The 16,406-nt window shown below is 42.0% G+C and overlaps 1 protein-coding gene across 3 annotated transcripts in view; it reads left to right on the top strand.

Annotated features, from left to right (window-relative positions):
- The window catches only part of OVCH2 (ovochymase 2), a 73,378-nt gene extending 59,193 nt beyond the window's left edge, over window positions 1-14,185 (top strand). For all 3 annotated transcript variants that reach the window (XM_045012770.1, XM_045012771.1, XM_045012772.1), the window contains 12 exons: window positions 87-220; window positions 1,338-1,478; window positions 3,899-4,029; window positions 4,609-4,702; window positions 6,340-6,471; window positions 6,736-6,807; window positions 7,455-7,641; window positions 9,101-9,170; window positions 10,253-10,448; window positions 10,884-11,035; window positions 11,388-11,553; window positions 13,559-14,185. In XM_045012770.1, the coding sequence (XP_044868705.1) occupies window positions 87-220; window positions 1,338-1,478; window positions 3,899-4,029; window positions 4,609-4,702; window positions 6,340-6,471; window positions 6,736-6,807; window positions 7,455-7,641; window positions 9,101-9,170; window positions 10,253-10,448; window positions 10,884-11,035; window positions 11,388-11,553; window positions 13,559-13,599 (1,516 nt within the window). In that variant the 3' untranslated portion in view covers window positions 13,600-14,185. The remainder of the gene's footprint in view (window positions 1-86; window positions 221-1,337; window positions 1,479-3,898; window positions 4,030-4,608; window positions 4,703-6,339; window positions 6,472-6,735; window positions 6,808-7,454; window positions 7,642-9,100; window positions 9,171-10,252; window positions 10,449-10,883; window positions 11,036-11,387; window positions 11,554-13,558) is intronic.
- Window positions 14,186-16,406: the final 2,221 nt, after the last annotated feature.

Raw genomic sequence — 16,406 nt, 5'->3', positions numbered from 1 at the left:
TTTTCAGAAGCTACATACAATGATCTTGCAGCTGTAGTTTGTTGTTTGACTGCAGACAAGAACTCATCCAGTTTGTGTCATTGCAGGTTGTGTGTGTGGACTCTGCTGGTCCCAGAAGGAATGCATATACTACTTAATTTCTCCCACTTTGATGTGGAGTCAGACACGTTCTGTGACTATGATTCTTTGTCAGTGTATTCGAAAGATGACAGACTTGTTGGTGAGTTGATTTTTAAGTGATTCTATGAAATATTTTCATAGAGTCCTTCAGTGAAATTTAAAGTTATAATAGAAACTGGATCTACTGGTGTCAGACTGTGTATGTGATGTCACTGATCCCACTGAACTCATGCTTGCAAGTTATATGTTATGTCTCCCTCTAAGAGCTTGGCCACTAGATGATAGCAGTTTACTACTTCTGCTAGCTAATGGTGTTACCCTTTAACCTCAAGTGGTAGAGGCTTGTCTGAGAGCAGCTCTGTCCACTGCAGCCCCATTGGGGTCCCTTCCTTCTGCTGCACTAGTGCAAGGTTCGGAGCAGTGGGACCTGAGCCTGACCACCGTCCGAGAAAGGGAGCTGAAATGTACAGAGCAGCAGTGTGATGTGCTTGCTGCTGTGAGCTCCGGGAGGCTGTGCTGCCTCAGTGCGTGCTCTCCCAGTGATCTGGCTTATGCTGCCCTGCTCACTCTGCGCTCCCACCCTGTCTGTCCGGAGTGCCGGGGAGCTGTCTGTCTGCTGAGTAATAGACAGAGCCCCTCCTGGCCTCAAGCGTGGCTACTGGAGCGTTCCTAGCCCTCTGCCAGGCAGTGGCCATGCTGTACAGTCCCTTGTGCATTTACTGTTATGTTTTGCATTGTAAATATTAAAGCGGGAGCTGCCTTGAGCCATTTTATAAATTCCAGAAAATAAAGCCTGTTAGCTTTTTTTTTTTTAACTTTTTTTAAAACTTTAAAAAAAAAAAAGTTCCTTGGTTGAAAGCCTGCTGACCATTCATGCAGGAGTGAGTGGTATTACCTAGTTATTGCAATTTATTGGGGGAAAATGTTTGCAGGAGGAACTGGAGGTTCAGTGAAATGATAATGGGCCAGCACAGAGGATATTGGTTTCTAGCTTTGGGGCTTTTTCTAGCTTTTAGCTGTAAAAGCTTTTGGACTTTTGAAAAGCGCAAACTGAGGGGGCTGTAAGAATTCTAGTTATATCTGTACTTTTGATTTCTTTTATGACCAAATACTGTAGCTGAGGTTTTATTATTTTGATGTGTATATATTTTCTCAACTAACTTTACTATGTTTTTTTAAAAATGATCGTTCTCTAATAATAAATACGTAATTTGCAGGGAGATTCTGTGGGGTTGACTCTCCACTACCCATTTTGGTCAGCTCCAATGGTATAAAGCTGAAATTTGTCTCTGATAACAAGGTATCTGGAACTGGATTTTCAATGGTGTACAGAGCTCTTTCACCAGATGCTCTTCCTGGTAAGTGTTAGTGCTGTATTATATCCTCCCTGTTAATTCAAGAATGCATTGGATTTTATACAATGAAGTTATTTGTTCTGAGACCTATGTAGTTGCATTGTCAGGCACATGGCCTGAGAAAGTGGGGATGGATCTTGATTAAGTTCAGACTGAGGCTTGGGTTGAGGCTGAAAAAGCACTAGCATAAAGGATGACGGTGTGTGAGTTCTCTTTCTAAGCAGATGATGGGATGGAGAGGACAAGGGAACTAACTGCAAATGGGACTACCAGGGGGCTGTCCTGAAAAACCCTTTTGCTATGAAGAATCAGGAGAGAGATTGTCGCAGTGAGAGGCCCCCCTGTAATTTCCTCCCCACCAATCAAATGGGATCACATCCTGTTCCCTATAGCACAGGGGTGTTCTAAGGCTTATTTAATTAATTAATATTTGTGACGTGACAGAGATCCTCAGGCAAAAGATGCTATAAACGATCCTGAGTCCAATCACTCCTTCCTAGCAGGGAGTCCAAGGGAGACTGCTAAGTAGGAGGAAATATTTTTGGGTAGGGTTTGTTTTCCCCATGGAACAAGTCCCAGGGCCAGCCTCCAAATCTGGAAGATCCCCATATCAAGCAGAGAGAGGCCTTGTGTCTCTGTGACTCTGTTTGCTTCATTCCTTGGCAGAGTGATTCCTTTTTAAAGGCTTCTGCAACTGTGTGGCAACTCCCTCCAGCACTCCTCTTAAAGGAGATTGCCATCTGGAGGAAGCACATCCATTGGCCATGTTACCTTTCCAACGTGAGGGGTACAGGGGGAGGCGAAGTGCATCTTCCTGGCCTTTTCTTGTCACACTCATTCTGCTGTGGCTCTGCATGGATCCCAGTACCTGCAGAGTGTTCTCTGAAGGGTTGGAAGAAGAACGTTACATTACTGCAGTGGGATGGCTCTCTCTTCCATCTGGGAGGGGGATGATCTGAGGGGAGAGGGTCCCCTCTGTGCATGGATCACAGTAATGGGCCAAATCATTCTCCCTTTCTTTTTCTGTAGTTCACCTGTGACAGTGCTGCTTGGGAGCAGTTCAGGATTTGAAGTTAATCATAGAATCATAGAATCTCAGGGTTGGAAGGGACCTCAGGAGGTCATCTAGTCCAACCCCCTGCTCAAAGCAGGAACAAACCCAACTAAATCATCCCAGCCAGGGCTTTGTCAAGCCTGACCTTAAAAACCTCTAAGGAAGGAGATTCCACCACCTCCCTAGGTAACCCATTCCAGTTCTTCACCACCCTACTAGTGAAAAAGTTTTTCCTAATGTCCAACCTAAACCTCCCCCTCTGCAACTTGAGACCATTACTCCTTGTTCTGTCATCTTCTACCACTGAGAACAGTCTAGATCCATCCTCTTTGGAACCCCCTTTCAGGTAGTTGAAAGCAGCTATCAAATCCCCCCTCATTCTTCTCTTCTGCAGGCTAAACAATCCCAGTTTCCTCAGCCTCTTCTCATAAGTCATGTGCTCCAGGCCCCTAATCATTTTTGTTGCCCTCCGCTGGACTCTCTCCAATTTATCCACATCCTTCTTGTAGTGTGGGGCCCAAAACTGGACACAGTACTCCAAATGAGGCCTCACCAGTGCTGAATAGAGGGGAATGATCACATCCCTCAATCTGCTGGAAATGCCCCTACTTATACAACCCAAAATGCCATTAGCCTTCTTGGCAACAAGGGCACACTGTTGACTCATATTCAGCTTTTCGTCCACCGTAACCCCTAAGTCCTTTTCTGCAGAACTGCTGCCCAGCCATTCGGTCCCTAGTCTGTAGCAGTGCATGGGATTCTTCCGTCCTAAGTGCAGGACTCTGCACTTGTCCTTGTTGAACCTCATCATATTTCTTTTGGCCCAATCCTCTAATTTGTCTAGGTCCCTCTGTATCCTATCCCTACCCTCCAGCGTATCAACCACTCCTCCCAGTTTAGTGTCATCTGCAAACTTGCTAAGGGTGCAGTCCACACCATCCTCCAGATTGTTAATGAAGATATTGAACAAAACCGGCCCCAGCACCGACCCTTGGGGCACTCCACTTGATACCGGCTGCCAACTAGACATGGAACCATTGATCACTACCCGTTGAGCCCGACCATCTAGCCAGTTTTCTATCCACCTTACCGTCCATTCATCCAGCCCATACTTCTTTAACTTGCTGGCAAAAATACTGTGGGAGACTGTATCAAAAGCTTTGCTAAAGTCAAGAAATAGCACATCCACTGCTTTCCCCTCATCCACAGAGCCGGTTATCTCATCATAGAAGGCAATTAGGTTAGTCAGGCATGATTTGCCCTTGGTGAATCCATGCTGACTCTTCCTGATCACTTTCCCCTCCTTTAAGTGGACAATTAATAGGAAAACACTTGATTCCCTTTGATTTTTTTTCCTATGTGTTTCTAGATTCTGGCTGCAGGTCCTTAGCTGTCCTCTTTGAAGGAGGAGTGATACAAAGTATGAACTATCCTGAGCCCTACAACAATCTGGCAGACTGTCACTGGATTGTTCATGCTCCAGAGAACCATGTAATCAAGGTACAATGCAGGAAGGTCTTACACCTTTCATTCTGTGTAGATCATTTCTTTTGGAAAGATATAAGTCATACTCTAAGCGCTGGCAACGAAAGCTTACTTTAGTTGCACCTTCAATTCTTGTGTTGTGCTGCTGGGTCCAGTGCATGGCTGTTACATTCCACCCCCAAAGCAGCTGTATTCTCATGATATTTCAGATTTGTTAGAACTGTAACAAAGTTTGGAATCATTTAGACTTGGCCTGCTTGCACTAGTTGCAAATTGTGGATCTGGATCCAGGTCTAAATGCAGATTTCTCCAAAGTTTTGGAGATGTTTGAATTGGGTGTTTTGGTTCATTACTAATGTAAATTAAAAGTATATTTCTCTTATTAGCTATGAACATAATGATTTTCCTCCTATTAGCCTTTTGTTGAAGACAAAACAGAGCATCAGTTTAATATCGCATAGATCTTCTATCAGGGGACTGTATCCTGTCCTTAGAGGAGCAAGGGGACCTTAGAGGGTATTAAAGATCAGTAATCGGTCTTCCCATCTCTTACTACTAGCTCTATAATCTAATTCTTTCCTTTTTCTTTTTAAGCTTACATATGAGTATTTTGAAATAGAGGAAAATGAAGACTGCTCCTATGACTCTGTAACAGCATATGAGGATGTTACAAAAGAGGAAGAAATAGGTTTGTTTTTTGATTTTCAATCCAGGTCATTAATTCAGACCTGGCTTCTGTTGTTCTCATTTTGTATCTCCAAACACTATAATTTAGCAAGTAAAAACTTGACAGCCTGTAAAGCCAAGTAACAAATCAAAAAAGAGCAATTCCCCTCTACTGCCACTAGATGCTGAACTGAATACTCTTCTCAGTACAGTACACACTGACATTTTTCACCACTGATCCTTTTCAGAGGAACATTATCTACTATCCATTTACTTAGATAGAGAAACATATATCCAAGATTTTAATGATGTAGATATTTAAATTGTATCCTAAATGCAGTGCTTAGGAAATACTGCCAGATATTTGTTTTGCAGCACTGGTGTTTGACACATTGATTATACAAAACACCTGAGGTGACCTGAGTTCAGTTTGCTTTTCAGGGGCTTGTTCTTCTTCACTATCCCTGTTGAAATATTGGTGTAACTCTCATTAACTTCACTGGAATTGCTCCTGGTTTATGGCAGTGTACCAGTAAGTTAGAGGAGAACTGGGCCCAAGGACTTGTTCTTTGGTTTGTCCAGGGCTTGGAATACATAATAGGCCCAATTCATCCCTGTGCTGGTGCTAGTGTTGGAGCAAAGGCACAGGGGATGTAGCTTGTGCCTCTCTTTATTCAGGGACTGTTGGGGACCATTTGGGCCCTGGATGGTCTAAGGAAGCCCTCAGGATTGCCTTAACTTGCACCTCCCGCAATGGCTTCCATAGGCTGTGCAGGAGTACAGGACTGCCATGGCCAATGCCTTGCCACTCCAGCCCGTTTCATGCATGGGATTGGGTGGAGTGGGATTCCTGCACTGGGGATATTTCCCAGGATAGTCTTATGGTTACTTTCAGCCCCTTTGCAGCAGCATAGCAAGGCTGAATTCACCTGTAGGCTTTGATTGCTCTTTACTGACCAAAATTGGCTTTGTTTGGAGGAATCTGAAAGCAGCTGGAGAATATTGTTGTACTATTGGGGGCAGCTTTGTGTCTTTGGAAGGTAACAGTAGTTTTTTTGAGATGAGAAGGTGCGAGGAAAAGGGACATAGAATGTCTAACAGTATGGTACCATTTGTAAATAACAAATTATATTCATTTTTTGTAATAACTTGATCAGTTAATGACAGTAGAATGCTTGGATGCAAGGAAAGCCAAATCCCCAATGTATTACTCCCACAGTTGTGAAACATGATGAAAAGGATACAAAATACCCACAACAGAGCTGGCAGATATAAATCTATGAACGAATGCTCCACAAATCCTCATCTTGATAGCTGAGGTTAGACATGGACCAAGATCTAATTATCCTGAGACCTGGGAGGGATCTGAAAACCTAAACCCAAAATTGAATTTTGCAAATTGCTTCTTTATTTATGAACCAAAGTCCTGGATCCAAACTCCTTGGATTTTTGGGAAGTTCAGAATTTGGATCGAAATATTGTTGCTGAGTTCCATGAGAGATCTTTCTAACATATACAAAACTAGGTTTCTTTCCAATCATATCTGTGTTTTGGAAAAAGTGTGCTGCTTCTTTCCTCCTTCCTCTTTTCTTCTGTTGCCAGTAAAATATATGATAAGAGTTATATTTAATCATTTGTAAATCTTGGATCTGTCTTTAGCTAGGTCTTGTGGGTTTGCTGTCCCAGCGCCTGTTTTGAGCACCTCCAGCATGATGCTGATCATCTTTCATTCAGATGAAACCGAGACCTTTGGGGGATTCCGAGCCACATTCTCCTTCATTCATGTAACAGGTAAAAGAATTGAAAGATAGTGTATATGTGACAGCCTGCTTTGCCTTGAGGGCAGCATTGGGGCTCTGCAGTGAATCTTGGTATTTCACCTGGTTTTGCTCTGGGTAAGTCTCCCAGTAAAATGTAACTGAAGATTTCCATCATCAGATGTTGTCCCCTTGTAGATAGGTTTCTAAAATCACAAGAAATTACTAGTTTGTGTCTGTGACAAAACCAGGAGTAACTTCATTTGAAATGCTCTAATATGCTATTTTTACTTGCTAGATTTAAACATATCAGCTTTGAACAATGAAGCAGCACTTTCTGAGGGTCTAAATACCACCACAGAAATTCCAGGTAAGTCAGCCTGTGATACGCCTTCTTCAGTGGGAATGTGGTACAATTTGGGTGGGAAGGAGGGGAGAAGAATGGCTTATGATTGTACCTTGAGTTGCTCCAAGATGCTCCAGTTAAGAACTACTAAAGAAATAAAGGTATAAAGAAATAAAGAGTTGGCTTTAGAGTAGTAGGGCCTGATTCTCTGGTGCTGCACCTTGTGCGATCACTCACACCAGTAAAATGTGGGTTTAAAATGCCACTATTTTGATTTGGTAACATTTTGCAAAAAACCACTTTGTACTAGTGTAAATGATAACACCAGGCACTGGAGAAACATGCCTGTACTTTTAGAAATTGTCTTTTTACCCCTAAAGGTTTATAGACTGGGATGAATCCTCAATTTACTGCAGACCTAAGGCTAATTAACTGTACTGTAGATGATCTTACTCTTATAAATAGGCTCTGTTTCTGCAATGAACATCTTCTCTTGGCAGTGGTGTCCCTACACGTTTTGATGCATTGCAGTGGGGGAGGTTTAGGGTTAGGAAAAAGGTTGTTGAGGTAGGCTACCGTCACAGTAAATGCAGTAAACACAGTAAACTCTATCCCCAACTGAAAACTGAACTCTCCTTGAGTATATAAACCCTTTCTGTTCCATATAACAGATGACATCTGTGGAGTGCCTTCAAATCAGCCCAGGTTTCTCTTCAGTAGGATAATGGGTGGTGAGGAAGCTGTCCCCTACTCATGGCCTTGGCAGGTCAGCATACAGATTTCAGCCGAGCACATCTGTGGAGGAGCAGCTCTTACCAAAGAGTGGGTTGTCACAGCTGCTCACTGCTTTAATTATAAGTAGGTACATGTGGGAAGAAGATACTATAAGATTTCTGTGGGGAGTTCTTTATCACAAGATGTCATGTACAATGTGATGTATGTGTTTGGATTTTGTTCTATTAGATTGGTGTAAAGCATGGGCAGCTAACATCTTCTCATACAATTAATTTGACACTTAAAGGGATACTGACAAGATTTATACTCCCCAAATCTATCTGCCAGCCCTGGGGAATTCCTCCCTGACTGTCCTGTGCCTCTCCATAGCATGAACTGCCAGGGCCCATCCAAAAATCCAGAAGATCCCTCAGAATCTGTTTAGACCCTGGGATATCAACAGGAGGCCTGGTCTATCTGCCCAGAGGGTTGTGATAGGCTTGTCATTATTAAGAAGCTCATAAACCCACAGATCCTACTCCTTGTTACCGGTGTTGGGGAGGACACTTTTATGGAAGGAGTTAATCATAGACCTGAGCAGCAGCAGCTCCTTCTAAAAATATATTTTCCAAAAAGTACTGTAACTCTCTTGAGTGTTTTCTAGATCATTTGTAATGAATCTTATATGACTGTTTTCATTTTCTAATTTAATGAAAAGCACATATAAAGATCCTCCTGTTCTTACCATCAGGTTTTCTTTCCACAGCAGGGGCTCTCTTTCTGCAAGAGCTTCTTCTCCCAGGGTTGACCCTAGAAATTCTGGTCCATTTTCAAATAATTTTGAGATTGTCTTTAAAGATCAGAGGTCAAATTTTCAGAAGTGACTCAGGCATTTAGGGTCCTAAACCCCGCTGATTTTTTTTAATGGAACTTATTCTCTGAACTGCCTAAGCCACTTCTGAAAATGGGACTTAGGTGGCTTTGGAAATTTTACCCCACATGTCCTGATTTGCTGTATTTAAAAAAACAAAAGAAAAGAAAACAACCCTATGAGAACTGTGGTCAGAGGAAAATTCTACTTTGCATGATCTCATCCCATCAGAATCTTTATATGGCCTCTAGTGGTTCTGCATTAATTGATTTAGTCAATCCTTCAGCGTTTTTGTTGTCTCAACAAAAAGAGAAACAACTGTAAAGGGTATGACAGAGTTTTTCTGTTGTGTTTTTTGATCTCTGTGATTCTGCTAATCATTTTTAATTTTGTTTAATGAAAAACTGACATGAAACTAAAAAAATGGTGTTAAGTGTTGGTTTTGTCCCTAGCATGTCTGTGTCCTGCTGCTTCTCTAGATGCTTTGCATACGAATCAGACCCCGCAAGCTCTTTCTTCCTAGCTCAAATTATTATTTTGCCTAATCACACTGCCAAGTTACAGGACTTGATCGTGCTGCTACTGAAGTTATTCCCGTTGATTTATGGGATAGGATTGGGCCCCTGAATTTTAATCTTAGATTCTTAAGGATTAATCATGCCAGAGATTGTTAAATAAACTTCATGGTGAGAACAGCCCTGAGAATGTTCCTGCTTTCTTCTTCTTCTTTAGGGAACAGTACAGAGATTTATGGATGGTGGTTGCTGGACTCCATGATATTACAGAGCAAGAGCACAGTCAGGTATTATGAATTAAACCTGGTTTGTACATTAAATACTTCTCACTAACTGGTAGCATGGAGGATGCAGCAGATTGTTGAGCTGCTGCGCAAATGTTAATGGAGGCTACACATGCGCATGAGGAAGTTTAGGTGCCAGTACAGAACTTGGAAGTGAGCAGCAGTGAGCCCCAAACTCTGAGCACTGCTCCCAACTCACAAGTGTGCAGGGTGCAAAGGGGGAAGCTCATGGTGGAGGAATGGCTCAGCCACAACTGCTCCAGTATCTTAGCTCTACATTCTGTAAGACCTGGTGATCGTTGCCAATACAGACACTGTCTGTTGTCACAGAACAGTGGCAGTTCAGTCTGTGTGCAGCCCTTCCGCATCCCATTCTGCTGACTTTAGTTCCTGAATGTCCTACATGTGTATCCCTTACCTATCATGACAAGACAGCTGCTTTCAAGCGGTTAATCAGTAATAAGGCTACATTTTAGTCACAGGTATTTTTAATAAAAGTCATGGACAGGTCACAGGCAGTAAACAAAAATTCACAGCCCATGACCTGTCCATGACTTTTACTATATACCCCTAACTAAAACTTGGGCTAGGGGACTGTGGGTGTCGGGGAGATAGGCTGGGGTGCTGGTCTGGGACCCCCACATTGGTGCTTGGAGAGGGGGCTAGGCGGTGAGGCTGACAGGCTCCCTACCCGGGGAGAGGGGCAGCCGGGGGGGCTCCGTGCGCTGCTCCTGCCACAAGCGCTGGCTCTGCAGCTCCCATCGGCTGGAAACTTCAGCCAATGGGAGCTGCAGGGGTGGTGCCCCACTGGCCATGCTGCCTAGGAGCTGCAGGGCCATGCTGGTGGGAGCTGGGGAGCCCCCCCGCCCAGGTAAGCCACTGCAGAAGTCACGGAGGTCATGGAAAGTCACAGAATCCATGATTTCCATGACCTCTGTGACAGACATGCAGCCTTAATCATTAATAATCTCGGTTGTTCTTTATACACCATCACCAGAGCTCCAGGCACATTCATAAAACTGGAATGATTTAAAGCACCAGGCTCCCAGATCATTCAATGAATTGCTGTGTCTTCCCTTTTCTAGAGAAGATCAGTGAAGCGGTACATTATTCATCAAGATTTTAACGAGATCACTATGGATTCCGATATTGCATTATTGCAATTGACTGAGCCCCTGGAGTTTAATCACTATGTGCGTCCAGTGTGCCTGCCTGAGAAGGATGAGGTGGTTCAGCCTTCTAGGGTGTGCACCACCACAGGGTGGGGTATTCATAATGAAGGTATGCAAGACTTTTCATTTCATGGGGCTGTGCATACTGCATACTGCAGATATATTTTAACAAACACTATAGGGCACATGAGACAGCGAATCGTATCTTTATTTGGCTCCTAGAAAAGTAATGTGTTAATTGGGAGCTGTTCTTGATTACATGGATGGTGAGGTGTGAATGGGGCATGATAAGAATCAGATATATTAAAATGTGGTACAGTCTGCAGAGGGGGAGTACTGGAAACATTGTCACTTGAAACATTTAAAGATAGGACAAAGCATGATAGAATGTCTTGTAGAGAGCAATCCTGCGTTGTCAGGAGGAAGGGCATGGTGATCCCAGGGGTATTTTTCAGCGCTCGTGTCTATGGCAGGAGGTAGGTATATATCCGTGTTCATCACGAGTCTGTGTTTTTGCTGATTTTAAGATATTTTTCATTTCAAGACAGAGAAAAGTCCAATAAACTTCAGCAGCTGGAAGTCCCAATCCTAGTCTCTGAGACATGTCAGAATTACTATGTAAATTATCCCAGCAAGGTGACCCAGCGGATGCTCTGTGCTGGATTCCCTCTGGAGGAGGGAAAGGACTCGTGCACAGTAAGTTAACACAAAGTACCACTATTGTACTTATCAGGGAACTGAAAAGATCTTTGATTCTGACATAGGGAGTGCTGAGATGTGAGTGGAAGGGTTTGCTTCACTGTGGACAAAAATTACTTACCTGGTACATTGTGAAACAATTTGGCATTCCAACAGTGCCATCAGCTATTCATATTACACACCCACCCACACGTCCCCAAAATGGCACATCTTGAGCCTTTGATAAAAAAGGATGAAAAGAAATGAGTTAAGTATGAATCAAACATATAATGAGTCAAGGTTTGTCATGGCAGCATATTGAAAAGGCAATGTTAATTTGTAACATAAACTATTTTCTCTTACCATGTAGGGTGACTCAGGTGGACCATTAGTTTGTCCTTCAGAAGAGTCAGGATTTTACACTCTGAGTGGACTAATAAGCTGGGGCTTCGGTTGTGGAAGAAAAAACTACCCAGGAGTATATACAAACGTTGCTGTTTTCATTGACTGGATCAATCACTATATTAACAATACTGGTATGTATTGGGTGGGGGGGGGAGAAGCCACGGAGTTTGCTTTAGGTGCCCACCCTGAGGCACATTAAAAGGGCCTAGTCCTTTTCAGAGGACAGGTCCTTAGCACTTCCTGAATGGCAGGTCCCTTTAACATGTCTCAGGTTGGGCACCCGGGAATGGAGGCACCCAAAATCGTAGTCACTTTTGAAAATCTCAGCCTTGACTCTTCATCGTATATCGGGGTGGCCAAACCACAGCTCGTGAGCCACATGTGGCTCTTTTACAGTTAAAGTACAACTCTCAGAGCCCTCCGCACCCCATTCTCCACCTACCAGACTTGGGGATGGGGGAGAGAGAGCTCTGAGCATCTGCCCAGTGGGAGGGGGGCTCTCGGGGCCTCTGCCCTGCGGGCCATGCCCACCAGGGCTTGGGGCTTCAGCCCCACTGCAACTGAAGCTCTGATGCCCAAGACCCTCCCCTTTAGTTAGGGTGACCAGACAACAAATGTGAAAAATCAGGACGGGGCAAGGGGGTAATAGGAGCCTATATAAGAAAAAGACCCCAAAATTGGGACTGTCCCTATAAAATCAGGACATCTGGTCACCCTACCTTTAGTCCAGGCAAGCACGCCCTGCAGGGCTGAAGCCCTGAGCCCAGACAGGCGCACCCTGAGCCCAGCTCTCAAACTTCTGAAGATTATCATATGCAGCTCGGAGGGTCAGTAAGTTTGGCTACCCCTGTCATATATTATTATTCCTACCTTTGATTCTATTTCTTCAAGTCAGTAGTGTGTTTCCTTAATCTGCTTTGCTTTTCCAATTTTTCGAAATGTAATGACACTAGATGACAAAACAATTTCAGTGGCATCTCCATTTATTCCAATGTATGAACGTGTAGTCTTGACAGGTTAGTTGAGAACCCTTGGAAGTTTTCACCAGGGAATCTTTTAAAAGTTTTTCCAGTTGTCATTTTTCTAGATCTACTCAATTTCATGCTATACAGCTCAAAAGACCAGTTCTAACAGGCCTTGTTGTAGTGTACCCCCAAATAACAAATACAAACTTAGCATATAAGTCTGTCAAGGAAAGCAGATTTCTCCTCTGTCAGTAGGATTCCAGCAGTGTAACTCTTGGCAGAATTTGACCTATAGTGTGTTAATCTGTCTGAACACGTTCCCATACAGTAAAGGCCAAATTCCAAACTCATTGATGGTCGTCTGAGTCTAGCTTCAGTTAAGTTACCCATTGTTTAACCTGTGTATTTTTGGGGCAGTCACACATTACAGTTTAACATAATTTCAGAAATCTGCAGGTGTTAGAAGGAAGATAGGAGAGGGAGGGAATGAAATGAACGTGACACTTGTGAGTCATGTCACTCAGTGAACTATTGGAAGGTGCTCAAATATGACAGTGATGAGGGTCATGTAAGAACCTGTATTGACTAAAATAAAAAGGCTAGTTTTCAGGAGCTCCTGCAGAAGTCAATGAGAATTTTACCATCAACTTCGATGGGAGTAGAATCAGGCTCCAGCTTTTTCAATTTGAGATCTGTTTTTCAGGTACAGAAGACATAATTGTTACAGTACTGGTGGTTTTCCTTTTTACTCAGTAACATGAATTGAGTGGGACGGTATCTCTTTATGGGCCAGATCATCAGCTGGTATAAATTGGAGCAGGTTTGTTGACTTCAGTGTAGGAGTGATGATTAGTGCCAGCTGAGGATCTGGCTGCAGGTGTCTAAACTTGTTGTGATAGCCACTACAGCAAGAAAGCTGAGTTAGAATGCAGAATAATCCACTTCTCTGCCCCATGGGGTGACTTTTTTTTTTTTTAGCAGCAATTTTTAAACTTTGCAATACTTCTGCTAGTTAAGATAATTTAACATTAATTGCCAGTCTTGGTAACATTTAACTACAGAAATTCTTGCTGAGGGCTTGTTTACATAAAATATAATCAGTATAGAACTGATGCAACAGCTTTGCTTTCTGTGCTGTTCACTAATATGAATGCATTGCTACCATATGCAGGCAAGGCACAAGGATTTCCAAACTTTCAAGACAACAGCTAAATTCAGTGAAGATCTGGTACCTCGCATCATCTGCTCCAGCAGTTCTGCCTTCACAAGGAAATTCGCCATGACCTCTAGCGACCTTCTAGTGGTTTACAGTTTTCCAAGTAAAGATTAAAATTCCTTTGAATGTGGCTTTTGGACATTAAGCTCCTCATTTTGTATTTAGAAAACTCAGTGGATCTGTAAGATAAGGGATGCGTTTCATGGTCACATATTCATTTTAATCCCTTGCATCTTTTTAATAATATCAACATCCTGTAAATTTAGCAGAGTTGTTTTGTTTTGTTTTTTTGGTACATTTTACTGGGCCTTTAACTTGTTTACACCAGTTTAACTCCATTGATTGCGTTGACTCTCATCAGTTTAAGTGAAAGGAGAATCAGGTCCATTGTGTCTGGCTTTGAAACTACACTTTATGAATTGTTGATAGAGGGCTTGAAATCAGTCATATTCATCTATTAGTTTCTGTTAGGCTGCCCTCTTTAGTAGTGACTCAGTCAGAAATAGACATGTTGACTGGAAGGACTGAGAAAGGACTGTAGGATTTGGCTCAATATTTTTATATGTAATATGTGACCGTATAATAAAAATAGTTATGCACTGAAAATGGCTGCATGAACTTTTGTAGAGTCTAACTGCTTATGGGCCATTATGGCTCATAGATTCCAAGGCCAGAAGGGACCATTGTGATCATTTTGTCTGACCTCCTGTACAACACAGGCCATGGAACTTCCCCAAAATAACTGTTAGATCAGATCTTTTAGAAAAAAAACATCCAATTGTGATTTTAAAATGGTCAGTGAAGGAGAATCCATTGATGCCAATGGTAAATTGTCCCACTGGCTGCTTACTCTCTCACCATTAAAAAATTATGCCTTATTTCCAGTCTGAATGTGTCAAACATCAACTTCCAGCCATTGAATCACGTTACATCTTTCTCTTCTAGACTGAAGAGTCCGTTATTAAATATTTATTCCCCTGTAGATACTTGTAGCCTGTAATCAAATCACCCCTTAACCTTCTCTTTGAGCTTTTAGTTTATCAATCTATTTAGCTCATCATTATAAAGCATATTTTCTAATATTTTAATTATTCTTATGGCTCTTCTCTAAACCCTCTCCAATTTATCAACGTCCTTCTTGAATTGTGGGCACAGAACTGGACACTATTTCAGCAGCAGTCACACCAGCACCAAATATAAAGGTAAAATAACCTCTCTACTTGTGCATGAGATTCCTCTGTTTATGTATCCCAGGATCGCATTTGCTCTTTTGTCCACAATGTCACACTAGGAACTCATGTTCAGCTGATTATCCACCATGCCCCCAAAACTTTTTCAGAGTCACTGCTTCTCAGGATAGAGTCCCCCATCCTGTAAGTATGGCCTATGTTATTTTTTCCTAGATGCATATTTTTTACAGATAGCTGTATTAAAATGTATATTGATTACTTGCACCTAGTTCACCTAGTTTACCAAGTGATCCAGATTGCACTGAACCAGTGAACTCTCCTTTGTTATTTACCACTCCCCCAATCTTCATGTTATCTGCAAATTTTATCAGTGATGATTTTGTTTTCTGTGGGACCTCACTGAAAACACCTGCTCAATGACGAGTCCCCATTTGCAATTATATTTTGAGAGCTATCAGTTAGCCAGATTTTAATCCATGTAATGTGTGCCATGTTAATTTTATATTATTCCATCTTTTTTATCAAAATGTCATGCAATACCTAGTCAAACGCCTTAGAGAAGTATATTACATCGACACTAACCTTTATCAACCAAACTTGTAATCTCATAAAAAAAAATTGAGTTACTTTGACAGGAACTATTTTCCATAAACCCAAGTTGATTTGCATTAATTACATTACCCTACTTGAATTCTTTACTATTTGAGTCCAATATCAGCCACTCCATGTTGGGAATGTGGACAAGGTACATCAGGGATGTGTAAGATGTAGGATTGTCACTGTTGAAACGTCAACCACTTGCCCTTCTTTATTCTAAAATATTTGAACACATGAATAGTTGATCACATCAGCTCAACAAGTAATGAGAAAAGTTCTTAGCATTACTTAACTAATTTAAAAGCATTTCAAGGGCCAGATCTGCCAAGTCAAAAGCCTAGAATTATACACAGAACTGCTACACATGCAAATACTGTAACAAGGTGGTCCTTGCAAATCAGATATTTTCACATGCAAACCACAGTTGTTTACCTAATGCCCACATGGCAACTTGCATGAACCTGATTTGCAGATGGAATTTCAGCAACTGTCAATGCAAATTAGCCATACAATTGCACATGCATTTTTGTGCATGGCTGAGTGTTTGAAAATCTGCATCCAAAAGTCAGTTTAGAAAAGATCATAAATATAATGGTACAATATTTAGTTTAAAGAATAATCAAGTCAGAGAATATTTTAATGACTAAGGTAAGTAGTCAGAATACAAGTAAAGAGCCCAATTGTGATTATAGCCATTTGAATGGCAAAATCCCCGTTGTCTTCAGAGATCTGTCACTAAGTTTATCAGTCTGACTCAGTTGTTTGCAATCTAACCTTTGGAGGGTTTGGGTCTCAGTCTTCTGATTTTATTTTTTTTTATTATGGTGCAACTGAGAAAGTTTTAGGCAACTGTGCAAAACAAAGAGAATATTGCTCTCCAAACCTATGTGTCAGGCACCTTTGACAAGAGTCTTCCCTCCACTGAAAATATTCTGTCAAGACCATACCAAAAGCTCCCAGAGCACATGAAAATACTTCAAAATCTAAGGCTATAAAACCTAGGGAAAGTGTGAGGA

Source organism: Mauremys mutica, chromosome 4 (assembly GCF_020497125.1).
Source record: "Mauremys mutica isolate MM-2020 ecotype Southern chromosome 4, ASM2049712v1, whole genome shotgun sequence".
NCBI classification, from domain to species: Eukaryota; Metazoa; Chordata; order Testudines; family Geoemydidae; genus Mauremys; species Mauremys mutica.
Note: the sequence above shows the minus strand (reverse complement) of the source record. Positions and strands in the feature narration are given on the sequence as shown.